Genomic DNA, 21,572 nt, shown 5'->3' with positions numbered 1-21,572 from the left:
AATAGGCGTCTATATGAGAAAAAGGTCACAAAAACAGGACTGTCCCTTTAAAAACAGGGCATCTGGTCACCCTCACTGGAGGGCCAGGATGAGAAAGGCCAGGCCCTCAATGCAGGGGTGGGATGGGTGGGGGGACTGCAGTCAGTGACCCCAGGGGCAGGAGGGTGTACAGCCAGCCATGCTCTCACTTCCCCAGGGTCTGAGCCTCTGGGCCCACAGAGGCAACCTCACTGCGGCGGGTGCCTGAAGGCCATGGGGCAAACCCAGCCGGGCTGGGGCACCGACGGGCACACAGCAGCCCTACACTGGAGACGGGGTCCATCCCCGTTGACCACGTGGCTTTCCTGCTCCATGCAACCGAGGAAGCTTGGGCAAGGGGGAACCCTACATCTCACCCCCAATCCTGCATAGAGCCAGGTCCTTCTCCCAGGTGGCACAGGGCAGCGAGGGCTGCGCCCGCCCGCAGGCACCAAGCTGCTGGAGGATTAGCCTCTCTGTACTGTCCTCTGCCCCAGGGCCCCGCAGCCCTGCCAGGAACCAGCAGCGGGAGGGAAGAGACAGAAACGCAGCATGAGAGAGACAGAGCATGAAAGCGAAAGGCCGGACAGCAGAGCCGAGAGCAGAGCTTTATTACAGCACAAGAAAACGAGGAAAGGAGAGAGGCTTTGGCAGTCGAGCGCTTTCCCTGAGAGACCGCGCTGGGGCGAGGCCGGGCTCATGCCCTGAAATCCGCCACGGTTCAAAGAGCTCGCAGCTCAACCTGCTTTCAATGCAACCCCGGCCTGGGACAGGCCCTCAGCCTCGTGTTTGCTGAGCACAAACGACCCCCCCATGGCACCAGTGCGGAGCTGAAAGAGCACAGGATGCATGCAGGAAATAGGAGCGTTGGAAGGGGGTGGGAAGAAAGCTGCAGAGAAATGGAGAGAGGCGGGGTAGGGCACTGAGATGGGCACTAGTTGGAAAAGGAATTCGGTCAACGTCGGGTCCTGAGCCCAGGGACGAGATGCTGGGAAATTCAGTCTCATCTTCCCTGCTTAGCAGCTGCCTGAGGCCTCTGGCCACGATCCTGGGCCCTGACCCTTGGGAACAGCCCCAGGTTTAGAATTTCCCCAGTGGCTCCCAACCAGGGGGAGGAGGGTACGCAGAGGTCTCCCGGGGGTCCATCAGCTCATCTAGACAGTTGTCCAGTTTTACAACAGGTAACAAAAAGCACCAGCCAAATCATTAAAATTTCATACAGACGAGGCCTGGTTTGACTGCTCGATAGACTATATTCTCCGGTAGTGTCCCATGTGGATTCGCACTGTATTAGACACGCATTTGGTGCCATTTACTCATGCTTGCAAACCAGGGCTAAAACTCTCTGAGAGTATTTCCCTCCCCTCAATGCCTCCCGTGCCCCAACATGCTATAAAATCTCCAGGGGGTTGGAAAATATTTCCCAGAGCTCCGCTCCGGACAGCAGCGGCTGAACTTAAGCCCTGGTGCAAGCACGTGCATGAGGGTGAGGTCGTTTTTAAGAGGGGTGAAACGTGGGGGGAGGCAAGACAGATCAGAGTCCTGAATGGGGTACGGTCGTCTGGGACGGTTGAAAACCACTGATTGAAAAGACCAAACCCCCCTTTCCCGTGAGTGAAAGGGGTGAGGCCACCCAGCACCATCCTGCCCCGGGTGTGACGCAGGGATCTGATATTAAACACTGGCCAAATTCACCCTCATCTCCACTGCCTGGGGGGCAGCAGTGTTCCCCCCTCTGCACGTACCACCCCACTGTCTCTATGGCCAGGGGACCGGGGCCAGGCAAGATCTGGGTAATAGGACACTGGGACCAGGCACCCCCCACCCCAAGCAGATTCTGGGTAACATGGTGCTGGTGCCAGGCGGGGTTCCTCCCAGGGGATTCTGGGTAATGGGTCTGGGGTGCTAGAACCAGATGTCCCAACCCGTCCGTGTTGGGGGCAGGGGACTGGATGGAACATGCCCGTCGCTATTCACACCGAGATCTCAGAGTCCACTCCCAAGGCCCCTTCCTGTCACGGCCGCCGGCCTTTTCAGCCCCTGCTTCCTCAGTACGGCGTGAAGCGGTTGTACCCTCCGCGGTACAGGCTGGCCTGCCGGGGCAGAGAAGGCTCCATTAGCATCAGCTGCTCGGCGGGGTTGGGTGAGAGAGGGAGGGGGCACCGGCAGGGCAGAGTGTGTGTGGGCAGGGGCTGCCTAGCAGCATCTGCGGGGGGGTGTCTCCCAGATGGGACTGAGGTTCTGGACAGGGGGGATGAGGCCACCAGGCTGGGCTTAGGGGCATGAACGGATCTGCCCAGGCAACCGCCTCGGTCTGTGCGCAGAGCCGCCTCCCTGGAAAGCACCGGTCTGTCGGCTGGGGGTCGTGTTCAGGGAGACCCTCTGCCAGGGAGGAGCAGAACCACCCGTGAGACAGGCAGGGGCGAGGGTGCCGGAATGTGCCTGCCCGACGTGGGGTGAGGCAGAGAGAGAATCGGGGAATGGGGCTCAGGGGCCGGCCCAACACGGGGCGGGGAGTCCCGCCGGCTGCTGCTCACCATGGCCCCAACGCCGTAGGCTGGAGTGACGGCGTGGTGGTAAGGATCTGCTGTGGTGTAGACCCGGCCGTACCTGGGGTAGCAGAGCAGAGGCCGGTGTTAGGGAGTGAGCACTGTTTGTACACACACACACACACACACACACACACACACACACAGAGCCAGCTGTGCGAGGAGGAGCTGGTACACACACACACACACACACACACACACACACAGAGCCAGCTGTGCGAGGAGGAGCTGGTACACACACACACACACACAGAGCCAGCTGTGCGAGGAGGAGCTGGTAGCAGCGGTGCCAGAACCGGCAGGGACATGCCCCCGCACACACACTTTTAAAAATGGGCCCCCCACTTTTTAACAAAAGAAAGATAAGCGCAGCATTCATGTCCCCTGCCGATTATTTCCCACCCCTGCAGAATAATTGATTCTCTAGGGGAGGCGCTGCTGTTCCACCTTTAGCCCAGCAAGAGCTGCTGTGATGCCAGAAGAGAGGGCAGCCAGCTCACCGCCAGAGCAGCCAGCTGGGAATAGGAAGGGGGTGCTCTGGCCTTGGGCAGAGGGGGCCCCCCCACTTCTACAGCGCCCTTGGCTGGTATTCCCCTTGCCCTGACACTTACCCGTCGGTGTACGCCGCTGCCGTTGCCGCTGCCCCAGGGGGTTGTGCCACACGGTAAGCTGCATAGCCCTGAAACAGCCAGGAGGGGGGTGAACACGCAGGCAGCCCCTGCATCCTACATGCCCCCCCCCCCCCACGATACCCTTCAAGGGCAGATCATGGGGGGGGGGCGGCTTCCCGAATCGCTCCTGTTCCACAATGAAGGACCAGGGCTCATTCCCAGGGAGCAGACGTCTCCGTGCACGCTCAAGGGAGGAAAGGGGCACCGAGGGCACTAATGGGGTGGGGGGGGGTCCGGTCTCAGGCTGTCATCCCCCCCTTTCCTCCCTCTGAGGCTGAGACACGCAGACGCTCACAGGTAAGGGGAGAAACGCTTTGACCCTCAGGCCTCCTCTGCCCTGGCCCCTGCAGATTCCTAAACCCCAGCCCCATACGCTGGCACAACCCAAGCCCTCCACACACACACACACCCACACACATACACACAGCTCCCCGGAGTGTGGGGCAGGGATTCAGGAGCCCGGGATGCTCCCGCAGCAGCCCAGAGAGACAGGGACCCAGCGGGTAGGGGAGTCGTTACACGCACTGGTGGAGACCAGGTATTACCCCACACACACACACACACACACACCCCCCACCCCCACCGGAGCGCCAGAGACTTACACAGATGTCAGTGCCATATAGCCCATCCGGGTACACCACGCTGTGGAGAACGGAGAAGGATCAGCTCCGGCCATCAGATCTCACCAGCACTGATACCCTCCGCCGCCCCATCCACATCCCTGCCCCAGATCCAGCTACTCCGGCCGTGGGGTGCAAAGAAAGCGCCCCTCCAAAAGCGTCCCCTCTGCCCTCCTGACCGCCAGGATCGACGCCCAGCTCCCCCCCACACACTCCCCACACCCCCACTCCCACCCCCCACGGGCTCACCTCCCGTAGGCAGGGACGGGCGACGGGGCAGGAGCTGCCCGGATCGGGTTGTAGATGGCTCGGCCACGGCCCCGCAGGCCCCCGCGATAGGCCAGCGCCGCCGGGGCCACCATCGGGTAGGGGATGGTGGCCACTGGGAATAGAGCAGATGGTCAGGACCACTGGGTGTGAGTGGGGGCGAATGGGGGATGACAAAGGAACGGGGCATGGGCAGTCGGTATGACAGGCCAGGGGAGGGTCGGGGCCCCACCCATGCTCTGCCCTGAGCCCCTACCCTCGCTCCCCTCTCCCCCAGATTGGCGGGGGCTCAGGGGTCAGGCTGGTGCTCAGGATAGCCACCGGCCGTGGTGGAGGGCTCCAGCCTGGGGGGGTAGGATGTAGGGGCAGGGCTTCTGGCTTAAAGGGGGGCCGAGGGGGGCTAGCCTCCCTGAAAGGGGGGTTCACCCGCCACCCCAAAGGGGGATTCACCCGCTGCCCGTGACGGGGGGGTGACGGCGAAGCAGCAGACATGGTGGGGGCAGGAACAGGAGAAGATCCTTGTGGGGACGGACAGGAGAGGGGGATGGAGATGCTGGGGTGGGGACAGGCCTGGGGAGACACAACGGCAGGAGAGAGGAAGGGAAAGTCCCACCTGTGTAGAGGTCGGGGGCGTAGACAGCACCAACCAAGGGATTGATCTTCCAACCTAGCCACCGAGAGAGAAAGGGGGGCATCAGACCGGACAGGGGGGCCCAGCCCCCCTTCCCTCCCTGCCCCCCCCAGCTCAGCCCAGGGCACTGGTCTCTCCCCACAGACCTGGCCTGGGGCACCTCAGAGACAGCTCCCTGTCCGGATGCCGGGGGACGGGGCGTCCCTGTCCCCTGGCGCCAGCAGCAGGAGGGGCCTGCACCGTGGCCGAGTGGGGGCCCTGCCGGGGGGGGGGGAACACACCTCACCTCCCGCCCCCGCCCCCTTGTACCATTCACCGCAGGCGCTGCTGGAGGCTTCTTGGTGACCACACGGGCCGTGGCGTTGTTCACCTGCCGGGGGGGGAGGGAGAGGTGAGCGAGTCTGGGGTCACGGCAAAGCCAGCCCCTGCCCCACACACACACAACCATGGGGCTCAGAGCCAAGAGACTGGACCCTGCTCCTGTGCCAGCTCCCCACGCACATCCCCCCACCAGCCAGGCACAGAGCAAAGCTACCCCCCCCCCCAGAGTGAAACCATCTGGGTCCCCCCCGGTCCCGCCATGGGGAACTGACCTCAATTTTCCTGCCCTCCACAACGGTGCTGTTCAGCTTCTCTCGCGCCCGGTCCGCATCCTGGCTGCTGTCGAAGGTCACAAAGCCAAAACCCTGCAGGACGGGGAGAGGCCGGGGAAGGATGAGGCTGCGGCTGGCTGGGGAGAGAGGGCAGCTATGGGGTGTGTTTGTGGGGAGGGGTCCACACAAGGGATCATGCAGCTGCCCTGGCCAGGCCCTGCTGGGGGCTTTTAAACCCCAGCATATGCCCCATTTTTGTCCCCCTCGGGCTCTAGGGGCTCCCACCCCACACGGCTCCTCCTCCGCCCCGGTGTGTCCCGTCTCAGCCCCGGGTTCTGTCTAGTCCCCAGCATTCACACACATACACACATGCACACACACACACAGACACACACTCTCACACAAACACTCACACACACACACTCATGCTCACACACACGTGCGCACACACACTCACACAAACACACGCTCATGCACACGCGCGCACACTCACAGGCTCACATTCTCTCACACACACACATGCTCACACACATGCTCACACACACATAAACACACGCTCACAAAAACACACATGCACACACATACATGCACACGGCGTCCCTCCCTGCCCCACATCCCAGTTCTTGCCCCTCTGGACCTTCCCACATGGGGATCAGTGCCATAGGCAAAGCCTTGGCTGCAGAAAACCCAGCGAGGCCCCGAGCCGTGGCGGGCAGGTGCTGACCACTGGGTGGGCTCTGCTTCCAGGCAATCCAGCAGCTGCTGCCTTTCAGCCAGGCCAGGAACCTCCCCCACCACCAGCAGCCCCTGCTGGGACCCCCCAGCTCCCCCCTCCCTCCGGCGCCCCCGCACCTTGGAGCCGCGTTCGTTGAAGATGATTTCCACGTCTAGGATCTTCCCGAATTGCTTGAAAAGGGCGGGAGGGGGGACAAGACAGGAATCAGTGACTGACCCTCCAGAACCCAGTGGGGTCCTGGCCAATCACAGGGCCCTAGAAGGGCCCTCGGTGACACACACACACACACACCATGTGTGCTACACAACACCCCACCCCCAGGCCATCTAGGCCACAGGTGGTACCTTGTCCTCCCTTCACCACGGGGCACACACACACACACACACACACACAAAGCCCTGGGCTGTGGGACTCACCCCAAACATCTGCCGCAGGTCGGGGTCACGGAAGCGGAAGGGGATATTGGAGACGTGCAGCCGCTTGGGCTGGGATTTGCTGTCTTCGCTCTCTGCCTCCCGGCCGTCTGGGCTGAGCGCGGCCGCGGGACTCTCCTCGGCTGGCTGGAGGGAACCCCAAGAGATAAACCGGACAGAGCTGGGGCAAAGAGACACTGGGATCCCCTGCATACCCCCACTGGATCCCCAGGATCCCATTACAACCCCCCCACCAAGATTCCCAGCTATCCCCCTCCCCCGGAATTCCCCGTCAACCCCCACAATGGGATCCCATAAGAACGACCACACTGGGTCAGACCAAGGGTCCATCTAGCCCAGGGTCCTGTCTTCCAACAGTGGCCAGTGCTAGGTGCCCCAGCGGGAACGAACAGAACAGGGAATCGTCAAGTGATCCATCCCGTCGCCCATTCCCAGCTCCTGGCAGTCAGAGGTTTAGGGACACCCAGAGCATGGGGTTGCATCTCTGACCTTGGCTAATAGCTATTGACAGACCAATCCCCCATGAATTTATCTCGGTCTCTTTTTTTTTAACCCCATTCTATTTTTGGCCTTCACAACATCCCCTGGCGAGGAGTTCCACAGGTTGACAGTGCGCTGTGTGAAGAAACACTTCCTTGGGTTTATTATAAACCTGCTGCTTATGAATTACACTGGGTGACCCCTGGCTCTTGTGTAATAACGCTTCTCTACTCCCTTTCTGCAGGCCGTTCATGATGTTAACCCCTCCTTAGGTATCTATTTTCTATGTTGAACAGTTGCAGACTTTTTTGTCTCTCCTCTTATGGAAGCAGCCCTGTACCCTTAGTCATTTTTGTTGCCCTTTGCTATACTTTTTCCAATTCTAATTTATCTTTTTTCGAGATGGGGCGACCAGAACTGTACGCAGTATTCAAGGAATGGGCGTAGCGTGGCTTTATATGGTGGCATTATGATCTTTTCTGCCTTTTTCTCTATCCGTCTCCATCTGGTTTCAAACATCGTTCCCCTTTTTCGACTGCCGCTGTGCATCGAGTGGATGTTTTCAGAGAACTCCTCTGCAATGGCTCTGAAATCTCTTTCTTGAGTGGCAACAGCTAATTTAGACCCCATCATTTTGGATGAGGAGTTGGGATTATATTTCCATTTACAAAAGCCGCGTCGAGTCTTCCCCACCGTATCATGTTCATCTGTGTGTCTGATCATTCTGTTCTTTACTAGAGTTTCTACCAATTTGCTCCCGACGTCAGGTTTAACAACCTTTAATTGCCAGGTTTCAGAGTAACAGCCGTGTTAGTCTGTATCTGCAAAAAGAACAGGAGGACTTGTGGCACCTTAGAGACTAACACATTCATTTCAGCATGAGCTCTCATGGGCTACTGCTCACTTCTTCGGATGCATCTCTAAGGTGTCTCTTAGGTGTCACAGGTACTCCTGTTCTTTCTTTAACTGCCAGGATCGCCTCTGGAGCCTTTTTAAAAAAACAGCGTTACATCAGTCATGCGCCAGTCACCTGGTCCAGAGGCTGATTTAAGCGATAGGTTACACACTATCATGCTGCAATTTCACATTTGAGTTCCTTCTGAACTCTTGGGTGAATCTCATCTGGTCCCGGTGACTTATTACTGTTTAGTTTAACATTTTTTTCCAAAACCTCCTCTAATGACACCTCAATCTGGGACAATTCCTCAGATCTGTCACCTAAAAAGAACAGCTCAGATATGGGAATCTCCCTCCCACTCTCTGCCATGAAGATCGATGCAAAGAATTCATTAGGCTTCTCCGCAACAGCCTTATCGTCCTTGAGTGCTCCCTTGACCGGCCAGTGGCTCCACTGATTATTTGTCAGGCTTCCTGCTGCTGACGTACTTAAAAAAAAAAAATTGCTGTTAGTTCTTGTGTCTTTTGCTAGCTGCTCTTCAAATTCTTTTTTGGCCGCCCGAACTATACTTCCGCGGCTGACTTGCCAGAGTCGATGCTCCTTTCTATTTTCCTCAGTAGACTTTGACTTCTAATTTTTAAAAGATGTCCTCTCGTCTCTAACCACACCTCAGTTGTTTAGCTATGGGCACAGGTTTTGGGGGAGGGGGATTGCGGTTCTTACTTCTTTTTTCTTAATTTGGAGCATACGTATAGTTGGAGCCTCTCTTACGGGGACTTTAAAACGTGTCCATGCAGTTTGCAGGCATTTCATTTTTGTGACGCCTCTTCTCCCTTTGCCAGCACTCCGGGATCTCCTGCTATCTCCCTTTTACAGCTCTCCCCAATGATATTCCTGTTTCCCCTCCCACCCTTGTCCTGTAGCACCTCTGTGCCAGGGAGCTGTGGAGGGAACAGCCTTGACCATCTCACTTGCAGGTTCAGTGATTCATGCCCATGTCCCTTCAGAGTCAGTTCTGGAGGGAACAACCCCCACCACCACCACCCCATTCAGTGGGCGCTGCAAGCGCCATCCTCCCTCCCTCCTGTCTCCTGCAGCACTGCCTGGGAGACGTGCCCCTGGTGCCCCGGCACCAGGATTGACACCGGCCGGGACCGAGACAGCAGCTCTGGCTCCTGATTCCCCGTTCAGGGCCGAAGATCAGGGGGTCTCCGGCCCCGTCAGCGGACAAGCCGGGGCAGGGGATCCAGGGAGTTTCAGTGCCGGGACCACTGGCTCCCAGCCAAGAACCAGGTGTGAGCCGTTGCTGGGCGCAAGATGCTGAGCCGTCGCGGAGCAGGCACGAACGCACCCAGAGGTCCTGGGCCGTTGGGTTAGCACACGCTGGCACAAGCAAGGCAGTTAGTGACGAGAAGCAAGGGGGGATTAGTGGGGGAGAGAGGGCCAGGATGGGCTTTTCCACCACACTAGGAGCTGAAGGAATCCCACCCCTCCCACAGAGACGGACACTTCTCTCCGCTGCCCATGCAGACGGCTCAGCTCAGCCCAAGGCCTCAGATCTCAGACATCCTCCAATGCACGGGCCAAGATGCCGCATCCGGGGTGTCGCCCGCCGCACGGAGCGCAGCCACCAGGTCAGAAGGCGTGAAACCGGTTAACCCAGCTAGAGAGATGGGGTTGAACTTGTCTTTAACCTTTTCCCTGTGGCCTCTCAGGACGGTCAGGGCATGTGCATTCATGTGTGTGTGTGTGCGGGCGCACACATGGGAAGAGTGCGCACACGCCCATGCACCAGCCCAGGAGTGGGGCTGCGTGCAAACTGTGTGGGTGCCTGTGAGGAACGTGTGCCCCTGCAGGGTGTGTGGGGATGAACATGTGTGCACACGAAGGGCGTGTGCAGGTGTGGGGGGGTTGAATGCTCACGCAGCAGAGGTGTGTGCAGTGCAAACGCCCCCATGCATAGGAGTGAAGAGTGGGCGTGCGGCCTCAGCGCACGCGCATGGGGGGAAGGGCGTGCATGCGTGGCATGACTGTCTGTGAAGTGTCAGTGCGTGCGTGTGCCGGGCTGGCGTGTGCGGCATCCGTGCAGTGGGGGGGTGTGTGCAATACACCTGGTGGAGGTGCGACAGGGGGTATGTGTGCTATGCTCACGCCAGCGTGCGTGCACGATTGTTTGAAACGTCCCTTTCCCTCGGCCGTGTACCCAATGCTCTGCCCTGGGCTTCCCAGTGGCTCAGAACAAGGGGGTTCACCCAAGCAGCGTCCCTCTCTCTAGCTATGTCCTCCCCCTGCCCCCCACCTCCAGCCCTCCCCCAACTCTCCATGGACCGGTCACCTAGCCCTGGAGCCGCTCCACCCTTAAAGACAAGTTCAACCAGGATCGCCCCTGCCGAAGCCCAGGGACGGTATCCAGCCGGGGGGGGGGGTGAGGGGGTGCAGAGAGAAACTGAGGCAGGCAGGTGCGGCGCCAGGGGGGTGAGTAGGGATGATCGAGGCGGATCACGGATTAATGCTACTAGGCTCGAGAAACGTGGTGGATTCCAAGATGCCTGGGACAAAAACCTGCTTTTGCCGGGAGATCCGCCAGCGCCGCTGCCAACGCCCCAGGGGGGCCCTAGCCGGAGAAGGGGGGAAGAGACAGAGTCATTCGCCACATCGCTAGGAGCCAAGAGGAATCTGATCCGGCAGCGGCCGCGGCCGGTGGGAGGAGAGGCTCTCAGAGAAGAAACCCCCCTGCCAGCCACCCCCGGCCAGGCCTTGCACGGACACCCCGGTGATTGTATCCCACACACGCTCCTCCAGCATTCGCCACAATCTCTCTTCGCCGGGCTAGGAGTTTGGCAGGCGTGGCTTGCGGGGAGGTCACAGGTCTCGAGGGGACCCATTTCCCAGTGGGCAGGAGGGGAACACTTGGCTGCAGACTTACATCAATGTCCACTTTCCAGACTTGGTCCCACCGAGGGCCCTGGAGAGCCTTCCCAAAAGTGAGGGGGCCGGGGGTCCCCCTGAGGCCCTGCCCTCCAAGACTCCTTCCTCCCAAGGGCCTGCCCCCACCCCTCTCCTTCTCCCGCAGGCCCCAGCCAAGCCGGAAGCCAGAGTGGGGCTGGGGAGAAAGCAGCCCCCTGCCTGTGTCTCTGACCCCCAGGACCTCCACCCAGGGCAGGTGGGGAGACCCAGCCTCCCCACAGCTGCCCGCGCAGGTCTCCCCAACCCGACTCTGGCAGAGGGGCCTCAGAGACGCAGCCCGGCCATGATAGGAGCCAGGCGGGGAGCTGTGGGGAACCCGCATAGCGTCACAGACCTTCCACTGCCCTGGGCCAGGCAGGGAGCCCGGCGGGTGGGGCCCCAGGTCAGGGGCTCTCAGGCCCCCTGCACCACGGACAGGGGGAGGGTCCGCATGGCCCCACAACTGCCCCGGCTCCATGCCGGCGGCCGGGGCCTGAGGGGGGGAGAGGTGGAGAAAGAGGTGGGGTCCGCCCTAGTGAAAGGTGGACGGGCCATGGCCCCCCCTCCCAGCCCCCCAGTTCCAGCCCTCCTGGTCCCACTAATGTATGTTCCCTATTACACCAATATAACACCATCCCGGGGGCTCCCCACTCCCAGCTGGGAGTCCAGCTGCAGGGAGGCTCCCAGCAGGGAGGCAGGAACCTCGGGCGGCTGAATTTTCTCGCGTACATGTGCCCTGCCTAGTCACCCCGCACCTCAGCGCTGAAGCCCCCAGACCGAGTCTGTTTGGAGTCCCTAGAGGATTCAAGCGCATTGTTGCAAACTCTCCTGCGGTTTGGTCAGCCGCTTCAATCCCCAGCTCTCAGAGTCACGTGATTATGAGACAATCTCACCTAGCACTGACAATTAAAAAAAAAAAACTACAACCCCAAAAAACTGGATGCTTCTCGCCCACCTGGCTGAGGTGGGAAACGGGACGTGAGGCCGAGTGCGCAGAACCCGCAATGGGCTGTTTCGCTCATCTCACGATTTTGGGGGCCGCATTGTGGGTTTTGGACACGGGGGGAGGGGGCTGAAATGCTGAAGTCACAGGTCTAAAGCAACCATCCCGGCCTGGCAAGGGCACAAAAGCATCTGCCTTTTGTGGGGGGGACATGGCACTCTCTGCTGGCTCCATGAGGTGCTCCAAACACAGAGCGCCTCAGCAACAAACCCAGAACTCTGGGGCAGCCCAGAGCCCCTTGGGGATCCCAGCCTGAGCCCGCAGTTTGTTCTCACCAAACCCCAAAGCAGGCCCGCGTCTGGGTGATAGAAGCTCCTTGCAGGGCATCCAGAAATGCAGCCTCCCTCACTGACAATCTGAGACTCAAACTACCAGCACTGGGGGGCGCAGAGGGGGACCACAGGGCCGTGCCCCCTGCCCTTTTAGCACAAGAAACATAAGAGCAGAATTCATGTCCCCCACAGATTTTTCTTCCCCTCCCGCAGAATAATCAGTTGGGCTGGGGAGGCGCCACAATGACACATTTTGCCCACCAGGGGAAGCTGCGGCGCCAGAAGAGAGCAGCTGGCAGAGGGAGGGGCCGCTTTGACCTTGGCTTGCCCCCCCTCGCCCCCACCACACACACACTCACATACACACTTCTACAAAGGTCCCTTCACAATCTGCTGCCCCCAAACTCCTTCCAGACTCAAGCCGGACCTCCTGAAATCCTGCTCCACAAACACCAGCCTGGGGGCAGCTGTCCAACCCCCATCTCCGGCATGCAGCTCTCGTGCCCCCACCCCCCAGCCCCTTCCTGGGCTACCAGTACCACGCTGCTGGCTGCTGCATCATTTACCGTCCCTGGTTGCTCAGCGTCGCTTTCACCCCGGGGCTGGAAGACTCTCATCTTGCAAAGGGCGGCACAACAGGGTCAGGGTGGCGGGGGGACGCAGGGTCGGTTGCCACTGAGCAGAGCAGATGGGGGTGGGGGGCTTTTTCTAGGGCACAAAGGAATCTGAAATCTGGAGGGGGACTGCTGAGCAGGGGGGGAAGTGGAGGGCTCTGTGCCACCCCATTCTGGGTGTCGGGGCAGGTTGGGGGAGGGCACCAGAGATTCCCAATCAGTGCAAAAGCCCCTGGTTGAAGAGGGGGGGGCTAGTTCTGAGCACCCACCTCAGTGCTCCAGCCCCGAACTGGCATCCCCAGGATTGATGAGCAGCCCAGATGACAGTGGTGTGGCGGGGGGGGCAGATTCTCGGGGGTGATGGGGGCTCCCTGGGGCAGGGAAGTGTCTCACTGGGGTCCCCCAGGGAGGTGGGGGGGCATGGCCCCTGTTTCCCAGGGGTTCAGAGGACACCATGTCCTTCCCGGAGCTGTTTGTGCATTTGTGGCTTGGGGGAGCGGTGTGGAGAGGGGACCAGGAATGCACCATTTGTTCCATGCGGAGATAAACAGCTGTCGGCGTTGGGGGGAGGGAGGAATCCGATCCCGAAGGGGCAGGCGACACCATGACCCGATATGGGCAGAGAGCTCCAGAGCCCAGGGAAGGGGACGCCCAGCTGCCCAGAGACGGGGGGCAGGAATCACCTTAGCCCCCATCATCGGGCGTGAGGGGGTGTCCAGTCCTGCCCCCCAACAGGGGCCTGTGTCACATCGAACCTGGGGCCTCTGGGGCCGAGGGCAGGAGCCCTCAGAGCGACTGGCTGTTAGCTGAGTCTGTAGGGCAGATGCACTTTCTCCCTAAGGAGGTCTCAGTGCTCCGGCGTGTGGGTTACATGTGCCCCCAAACACATAGATCTGGGCAGCCGAGGATCAAGGCATGAGGGGGGGAGCTTGGGATCGAGGGGAAAGTGGGGGAGAGTTAGGATCCAAACACCCATGGGCCTCACCACTCCATGCCGGGGAGATCACTCCCTTCCCTAGCCCAGCGCTGGCCGAGCGGGGGCACTGATACCCGAGGGGGGGCTGCAGAGGGATCTGCACTCAGGCGACGCGGCCACGTTCCTCCTGGCCTCTGTGGGCCCACATCCCAGCCCCCCCGCCGCTACGGAGACGTCACCGGTGCCCTCTAGCCATGACCCCGATCCGCCTCCGATGAGGGATACTGGGGGGCAGAGAATAGACACAGCACAGTGCGCCCTGATCCACCCCCTATGGGCCCTGGGGGGCAGAGAACAGCCACAGCACAGTGCGCCCCGATCCGCCCCCTATGGGCCTTGGGGGTTAGAGAACAACCACAGTACAGTGCACTCAAACCATGCCCCCGATCCACCCTCTGTGGGCTCCACCTTGGCTACAAAGGCCCCATGCCAACATCTCTGCCCACTTGGCACCGGAGTGGGATGGATTCCTGTAGGAGGGGTTGCTGGAGGGAGCAGGAAGGGGGTGCAGGGAAGGAGGCCTGGGGGGCCCCTGAGACACGCAGCAGAAGGAAGGGGCAGGAAGGCATCTCCCAGGCGAAGGGGGCCAGGCACTCACCGCGGGGGGAGGAGGCAGGGCTGGCACCAGGGGCTCCGGCGGGGCGGCGTGCTCCGGGTGGGGCTGGCCAGCCGGGTAGAGGCACAGACCGTGCTCAGCAGGGGTCTGCGGCGGGTAGTCCTGCAGGGCGCCGGGCGGGCGGAAGGGTGGGGGCAGCCGGGCCGGGGCCGGGGGGTATGGAGCGGGGTACGTCTGAGTCATGGGGTCGGCGGGGGCAGCGGCATCCTGGCTACCCTGCTAGGGAAAGAAGAGGAGAAGTGAGAGCGGGAGCAGGATCCAGGCCCTCCCCCATCCCCACTTAGCACCGGGGAAAGGGGCCCCCCTGCCCGGAGTAACACACGACATATAGCTGAGAATAGAACCCAGGAGTCCTTGGCTCCAGACCCCCCCATGCTCTAACCCACCAGCCCCCCTCCCCTCCCAGAGCTGAGGGAGGAACCAGGAATAGTCCCTGGCTCCCAGACCCCCTGCTCTAACCCATCAGAAGCCCCCTCCCCTCCCAGGCCGGGGAGGAGAACCCAGGGCAGTCCTGGCTCCCCAGACCCCCCTGCTCTAACCCACCAGCCCCCACTCCCCTTCCCAGAGCCAGGGAGAGAAAACCCAGAGTCCCTGGCTCCCAGGACCCCACCCTGGAATCTAAACTCAAACTAGACCTCCCAGAGCTGGGGAGAGAACCAGGAGTCCCGGGCTCCCCAACCCCCTGCTCGTAACCACTACCACCCCCCCTCCCCTTCCAAAGCTGGGAGAGAAACCCAGGAGTCCGGGCTCCCCAGACCCCCTGTCCACAGGGAACCCACCACTACACTGATCACCAGCCCCATCCCAGCAGCTGCCTGGGGGCGCCCGGCCTGCTGGGGGATGCATGCCTTTTGGCCCCCGGGCCCAGGGGCGTATTAAGGGCAGCCGGGGCGGAGGGGGGGACCCTTGCATCCTAGCAGCAGCCAATTGGTGAGTGGGGGACAGGGTCGGGGGGCGTCCCATTGGGCCGCCCCGTGTATCAACCCTCCTCCGCCCCCAGGCCCTATTTGGGGCTGTCGCCTGTTTCAGCTGTTTATGGGATTTTCTAACCCTGCCAGGGAGCAGCCCGACAGCTGCAGGGTCTGCCGCCCCCTCCCCCCCCAGGACAACCCCCCCCAGGACGCCCCCCCCAGCCCAGGGAAGAACCTGCCCCCCTGGGACACCCCCCAGCAGCCCCCCAGCCCAGGGAGAAACCGTTGCCCCCCCAGGACGCCCCCCCCAGCAGCCCCCAGCCCAGGGGAAACCTTGCCCCCCAGGACAACCCCCCCCAGCCCAGATAGGAACCTGCCCCCAGGACAACCCCCCCCAGCCAGATAAGAACCGTCCCCCCAGGGACATGCCCCAGCAGCCCCAGCCCAGGGAGAACCTGCCCCCCGCGGGAGCCCCCCCCAGCAGCCTCCAGCCCAGATAGAACCTGCCGCGCCGGGATGCCCCCCGCCAGCAGCCCCCAGCCCAGGGAGAACTTGCCCCCCCCGGGACACCCTCCAGCCACCCCTTTGAGAGCTGAACCTCTCCCAGGTTCAGCCTGGTCTGTGCCCGGCCTTTGCCCCGCTGGGCCCTGGGGAATTCATTTCCTTTTTTTAACCACTGGCGCTGGATAGGACCAGCCCTGGCGCTGAGGTCCCCGTCTAGCAGGGTAAGGGGGCTTCAGCCCCCAGCACCGCTCTGCCCCTCACTTCCTTCACCCCACTGCAGCTGCTGCAACCCCAGGCTCCGGCCGCAGCTCTGCGCCCCATTCACTGGCTTTCGGGGCCTGCAAAAGGCTGAAAGGCCCGGACTCGATTTCTCCGGCCGGCGCGTTGAGACGTCAGGTCTCCTGGAGTTCAGATTGGGGGGATGATTGCGTAATATCACGGCAGGAAAACGCCCAGTGAGCCAAAAAATCAGCTGGGGTCACGTCGGAGCTGAGGGTTTAAATGGGGGGGGGGGGGAATCCGCAGGTCGCAAGCCACATGGTGGCTCTTTAACAGTCCAAGGGTGACCCATAGAGCCTCCCCCCCCGGCCCCCACCCATTCTCCATCTACCCGACTGGAGGGGGGACTTGGGGTTTCTGGCCTGCGGCAGGCTGGGGGAGATTCTGTCCAGGGGGGAGAGGGGGCTGGGGGGGGTCAGCCTCGTGATCCCCCTCCTCTCAGCCCCAGCGGGTGCCTCCCATGGGGAAAAGCCTGAGCCCCCTTTCCCCGCAGGGCAGAAGCCCCGAACCCCACCACAGGGTGGAAGCCCCGAGCTCCATCAGGCCTGATTTTGAATCGTCCAAAGGGCGGCGTAGGCAGCTCAGAGGGCAGGAGGTGGGGCCACGCCGGCTTTACGCAGCGCCAGCACCTTGTTCTTAAACCCACCGGGCGTTTCCCCAGTCCCGCGATGACCGTCGCTGCCTCTCTGCCCTTTGCCACGGCTTTCGGCCGCCACCAAGCAGACGGGGCGAGCGGCAGTGGGAGGGTTTTGGGTAGACAACAGCCCCTGGGGGGCCTCCTTGTGGGGGGGGGGCAGCAGGGGGTCCCCGAGAAGTGGTTGGGGCCTGACATCGAGCTCTGATGGGGGGGGTGGTTATTGCAGATGGGTCACCCCGCATGCTGGGAGCAGGGGGAATATAATCAGAGCCGGTGCTGGCCCCGTGCGGGCCCTGAGCAGGAATATCCCCCCTTCCACAATCCTAAACCAGGCTGGTTCTTATAATAAAAAGTGAAGGGGGGGGGGGGGCTTGCTGCTCCAGGCTTAGTCTGCCAACCCCACCCCCATGTGGGGCCCAGCCTCTCATACATAGATAAGACCTCTCATTGCCCCTCCCAGCTCCCCCTGCCCCCACAGCTGCTTTCAGAAGCTGCTATCCAGGCATCTGGCTGGATATAAATAGCAACACCTTCCCCAATCACTCAAGGCATGGCGGGGGGGGGAAGTGAGGGGAGATGAGGGGGAGACAAAGGCCCCGAGGGTCCTGCCCCTCTGCCTTCTGGACCCATGGAGGAGGGGGAGAGACAGGGAGTGGGATACAGGCACCTCAAACCCCCATCACCCCCCCCGGGGTGTCTCTAATCCAGGGGTGGGGGCAGGGCTGTATAAACACAGTGTCCCCACCTCCCCCCAATCCCGAGGGGCTGGGTCCCCACTTCATGCTGCACTTGACAACGCCCCCCTCCCACATAGGACAGGCTCCAAAATGGAGCTACCATGGCCGAGGGCCAGGGATCGGCGATGGGTCTCAGGAGAGGCGCCCGCGGGGGGAGACAGGTGCAGCGAGGGGACAGGGATTGGGAGGGCGGGGGGGTGCCACTACCTGCCCCTTCCTGTAAAGCCAGATCCAGGGGGAAAGTTGGCAAAACGCCACGGCTGCAGATTCAGACCGGACCTGAGAAAAATGCTTGGCCAGGGGAACTCCCTGCTACATGATCTCACTGAGAGCACAAGTTTAGCATGGGCTGGCCGAAAGCAGAAAGGACTGCGCCCCTGCTTCCTGTTGCTTTGGGGGCAAACCCTGACATGAAGGAGGCTGGTTATCTCCCCTCCCTCCCAGCTGTGGGTTTCTGGCCCCCTCCTTTGTAGGGAGCTGGTGCTGGGCCAGACGTGTCCCTGATCCAGCGGGCGCTGGTCTGGGGCCCCTTCATCCGGTCCCCGCCGTGCAGCCCCAAGGCACAGCGGCGCTGCGGTGACAGAGGCAGGGGGTGGCGTGGGCTGGGACCCTTGGACACAACTTACATCAGGGCTCACCAGGCCGAGGGGGGAGCACAGACCAGCAAGGGCCCCCCTCCCCCCTACTGCAGAGATGGGCGAACCCCCCAGGGTAAGGGCAGAAGACGTGAATCCTGCCACCCCTGGGGTAACTCTCAGACCCGGAGAAGCTGAATTCACTGGGCCCCCGGCCTCTCCAGCCTTCCCCGAGAGCTACAAATAGCTCTTCCCATACATGGCCGCCCGTCTCCGCTATCTGACCTCCCAGGAGACGGGGGCCCCCCGAAAGGAGACGAGGAATCCAGGGAGCAAGGGGTTATCTCCCCGCGGCGCTGACAGGCCCGAAGTGTTACAGGGGCTTCTGACTCCCCAGCACGGCCGGTCTCCGCAGGGGGCCACAGACACACACACACAGAGGGGAAGCGTGTACCTGAACCAGGCCCGGAAAGCACTGGGGCACCTGCGGGTACACAGGCAGGCTGTACGGGTGGAGCACCACAGCCGGAGAGGACAGCATGGCTCGTAGGCCCCGGCCCCACAGGGCGGCGCGGCAAGGGTCCCGCAGCCCCGGCAGCCAGCTACACAGGGTCCGTCTCTCCGCCCCGAGCTGCACGTTGGGCACTTGGTGGAGGGGAGGGAGCCGGGGGCTGAGTGGCAGCTGGGACAGTGCCACTGAGAAACACCAACAGCTGCTGGGACTTGGTGACGCTGCCACAGGTGGGGGGGGCCCTCCTCCCTAGCTCAGCAGAGCCCTCCTCGGAGACAGGGATGGACTGACCCCAAAAACAGCTCCCACTCCCAGCTGTTCCCAAGCACCTGCGCGCGCAGAGAGGTGAGAGACAAGGACCGGGCACACGCAGCTGGCTCTCCACAGCCGGTGCCCGCACCCAGCCCCCAAACATGCACCTTCCACTCCCAAACAGCCGGGCGCACGCCGCACCCAGCCAGCGCCCACGAAAACCTGTCGCCAGTGTGCATGCCCGTATCCCCCCCATGCCCAGCCAGTGCCCACGCCACCCGGTCACGTAACCACCAAGCCCAGGCACGAAGCACCCACAGACCACATAGGCAGCTACGTGGTGCTTAATCTGTGCCAGGGCCGAGCCCTGGCACCTTCGGGCCTGGCCGTTCCGAGCCCCCCAGTACCTCTGGGCCTGGGCGTGGGAGTTATGAAAATTAAAAAAAAAAAAAAAAAAAAATTTGCTTGAGCCCCGGAACCGCTTCCATTACAAATGAAGCCCTGCAGCCAAGATAATGCCCCGGGGTCCCCAGCCAGTGACAGGCCCCAGCCCCCGACAGAGCCCAGCACCAATTCCCTCCCCACACACAAAGACACCTCCCCAGCGGTGAAAGCATAATGGCCAAGAGGCTTCAACCAGCAACGCAGGCACCATCTCCCCCCTCCGGGGTCCACTGAGTAAGGGAGAGGGCAGGGAGCTGGGATCCTTCCCCAGGGCTGGAAGCGGGTGTGTGCGTGGAGCCTGTAGGACCTGTCTGCACCTGAGCCGAATAGAACCCAAGCATCCAAAAGTCTCAGCTGGATGCCCCCCAAACCCCCAGCCCTCTCCCCGCGCTGCCCTCAGTTCCCTCCCCTCAAAGAAACCCGGCCCTGGCCCCACCCCAGACAATCACTCCAAGGCAGAGTTAGCGTAGTGTCCTTTATCATAAACTTTGCAAGCACTTGCAGCTGAGCCAGGTTCCCTTGTGGCCCCCCAGTGCCATCTCTGGCTCCAGGGGCTGTGGGGCGAAGGGACCCCCCAGTGGAGTGAGAGAAGCATGCCCGGAGCCATGCACTCCTCAGGGCAGACGGGATGGGGTATCTGATGCCAGCACCAGGGAGGGGGCTGTGACTAAGCCAGATTCAGCGTGTGGGTCCTGCCCCCCCGGCGAGGCTGCTACGAACAGTCAAAATCTTTGGTATCTGCGGCATCACTCTGGGTTCAACCAGCCGCCGGATTCCTCCACGGCCCGGGACACGACCAGCAGCACTTCACAGGGACCCTGGGACAGGAAATCCTGCAGGAAAGCCCTGCGGGGAGGGGCAAGGAGATGGAGGGGGGGGTCAGAGCAGCCCGTTTTGCACCTCCTGTCTTACGCATCTCGCCGCGCTCCCGCCCTGACAGCCCCCTGGTCCATACACTCCCAGGGCCCCCTCGTCCATACATCCCTCCGGCCCACCCCCTGTTCAAGCCCCCTCCCATCCCCTGCACCTCAGCTCTGCCCTCTGTACTCCGGCCACCCCTGCCCATGTCCCAGACCTGAGCTCCCCACACACACACACTCACTGCCCCCTATATACCAGCTCTCCGAGCCCTGCCCCCTCTTCCCCCCACATAGCACCATAGGGCTGGAAGGGACCTCGCAAGGTCTCCAGTCCAGTCCCCTGCACTCACAGCAGGACTAAATATTATCTAGACCGTCCCTGACAGGGGTTTGTCCAACCTGCTCTTAACAATCCCCAATGATGGAGATTCCACCACCTCCCTCGGTAATTTATTCCAGCGCTTAACCAGCCTGACAGGACATTTTTCCTAATGTCCCAACCTAAACTGCCCCGGCTGCAGTTTAAGCCCGTTGCTTCGTGTCGGATCCTCAGAGGTTAAGAACAGGTTTTCTCCCTCCTCCTTGTAACACCTTTTTCTGTACTTGCAAATTGTTCTCCCGTCCCCTCTCAAGCTTCTCTTCTCCAGACTCAACAACCCCCCTTGTTTCAATCTTTCCCCAAAGCTCATGTTTTCTAGACTTTTCATCGTGTTTGCTGCTCTTCTCTGGACTTTCTCCAATCTGTCCCCATCTCTCCTGCACCCAGAACAGGACCCAGTCCTCCAGTTGAGACCGTATCAGGGCAGAGCAGAGCGGGAGAATTACTTCTTGTGTCTGGCTTACAACGCTCCTGCTGATACAGCCCAGGAGGAGGTTTGGTTTTCTCGCAACAGTGTTAAACTGTTCATTCACCCCCAACCTCTCACCCACCCGAGCGCTCCTCCCCACCCCTTGCCCGTCCCCCACACCTGAGCTCCCCCTCTCCGCCGACACAGGCCGGGGCCTTCAGCTTGGAGTCCAGGTTGTAGTAGGTGCCTCCCACCTGGCGCACAGCAATCCAGTGCTTACGCCGCACGGGCAGCGACACGAAGCCCAGGGACACGTTGGAGGGCACGTTCACGATGAAGCCGTGCACCCGGCTCAGTGCCAGCTGCTCCAGGGGCCTGCCGGCGGGGGGGTAGAACCAGGGGTTACACCAAGACCGATGGGCTGGAGGGGTGGCTCCAGAGAAACAGCCAGAGGGGGACACGATGGGTGGATATGCAGCAGGGAGGGGAAGGCAGATGGACAAAGAGAGGCACCAGGGAGCATCCTCCAGGCCCAGGATATTTCAGGGTATGAGAACATAAGAACGGCCAGACTGGGTCAGACCAAAGGTCCATCCAGCCCAGTATCCTGTCTACCCACAGTGGCCAATGCCAGGTGCCCCAGAGGGAGTGAACCCAACAGGCAATGATCAAGTGATCTCTCTCTTGCCATCCATCTCCACCCTCTGACAAACAGAGACTAGGGACACCATTCCTTACCCAGCCTGGCTA

At 61.4% G+C, this 21,572-nt stretch overlaps 2 protein-coding genes across 3 annotated transcripts in view; both read right to left on the bottom strand.

Moving 5' to 3' along the window:
* Positions 1-1,246: 1,246 nt before the first annotated feature.
* On the bottom strand, positions 1,247-18,804 carry LOC116823915 (RNA binding protein fox-1 homolog 3-like). Of its 2 annotated transcripts, none has more exons than XM_032778845.2 (12): positions 18,422-18,804; positions 14,307-14,543; positions 6,502-6,645; positions 6,202-6,255; positions 5,350-5,442; positions 5,066-5,126; positions 4,739-4,792; positions 4,108-4,240; positions 3,841-3,880; positions 3,179-3,246; positions 2,556-2,628; positions 1,247-2,111 (listed from the first exon to the last, which is right to left on the bottom strand). In XM_032778845.2, exons 1-12 carry the CDS (start codon positions 18,506-18,508, stop codon positions 2,067-2,069), a joined length of 1,089 nt encoding a protein of 362 aa, XP_032634736.1. In that variant the 5' UTR covers positions 18,509-18,804; the 3' UTR covers positions 1,247-2,066. The 2 variants fall into 2 exon arrangements, with proteins under 2 accessions (XP_032634736.1, XP_032634737.1); XM_032778846.2 differs by having other exon boundaries at positions 14,307-14,540; positions 18,422-18,803.
* Positions 18,805-19,637: 833 nt separating this feature from the next.
* Positions 19,638-21,572, bottom strand: part of JOSD2 (Josephin domain containing 2) — a 9,089-nt gene continuing 7,154 nt past the window's right edge. The window contains exons 3-4 of the mRNA XM_075070567.1: positions 21,003-21,197; positions 19,638-20,020 (exon numbers count right to left, since the gene is read on the bottom strand). Coding sequence (XP_074926668.1) covers positions 19,921-20,020; positions 21,003-21,197 — 295 coding nt within the window. The 3' untranslated portion in view covers positions 19,638-19,920. The remainder of the gene's footprint in view (positions 20,021-21,002; positions 21,198-21,572) is intronic.

Source organism: Chelonoidis abingdonii, chromosome 11 (genome assembly GCF_003597395.2).
Source record: "Chelonoidis abingdonii isolate Lonesome George chromosome 11, CheloAbing_2.0, whole genome shotgun sequence".
NCBI lineage: Eukaryota > Metazoa > Chordata > Testudines > Testudinidae > Chelonoidis > Chelonoidis abingdonii.
Note: the sequence above shows the minus strand (reverse complement) of the source record. Positions and strands in the feature narration are given on the sequence as shown.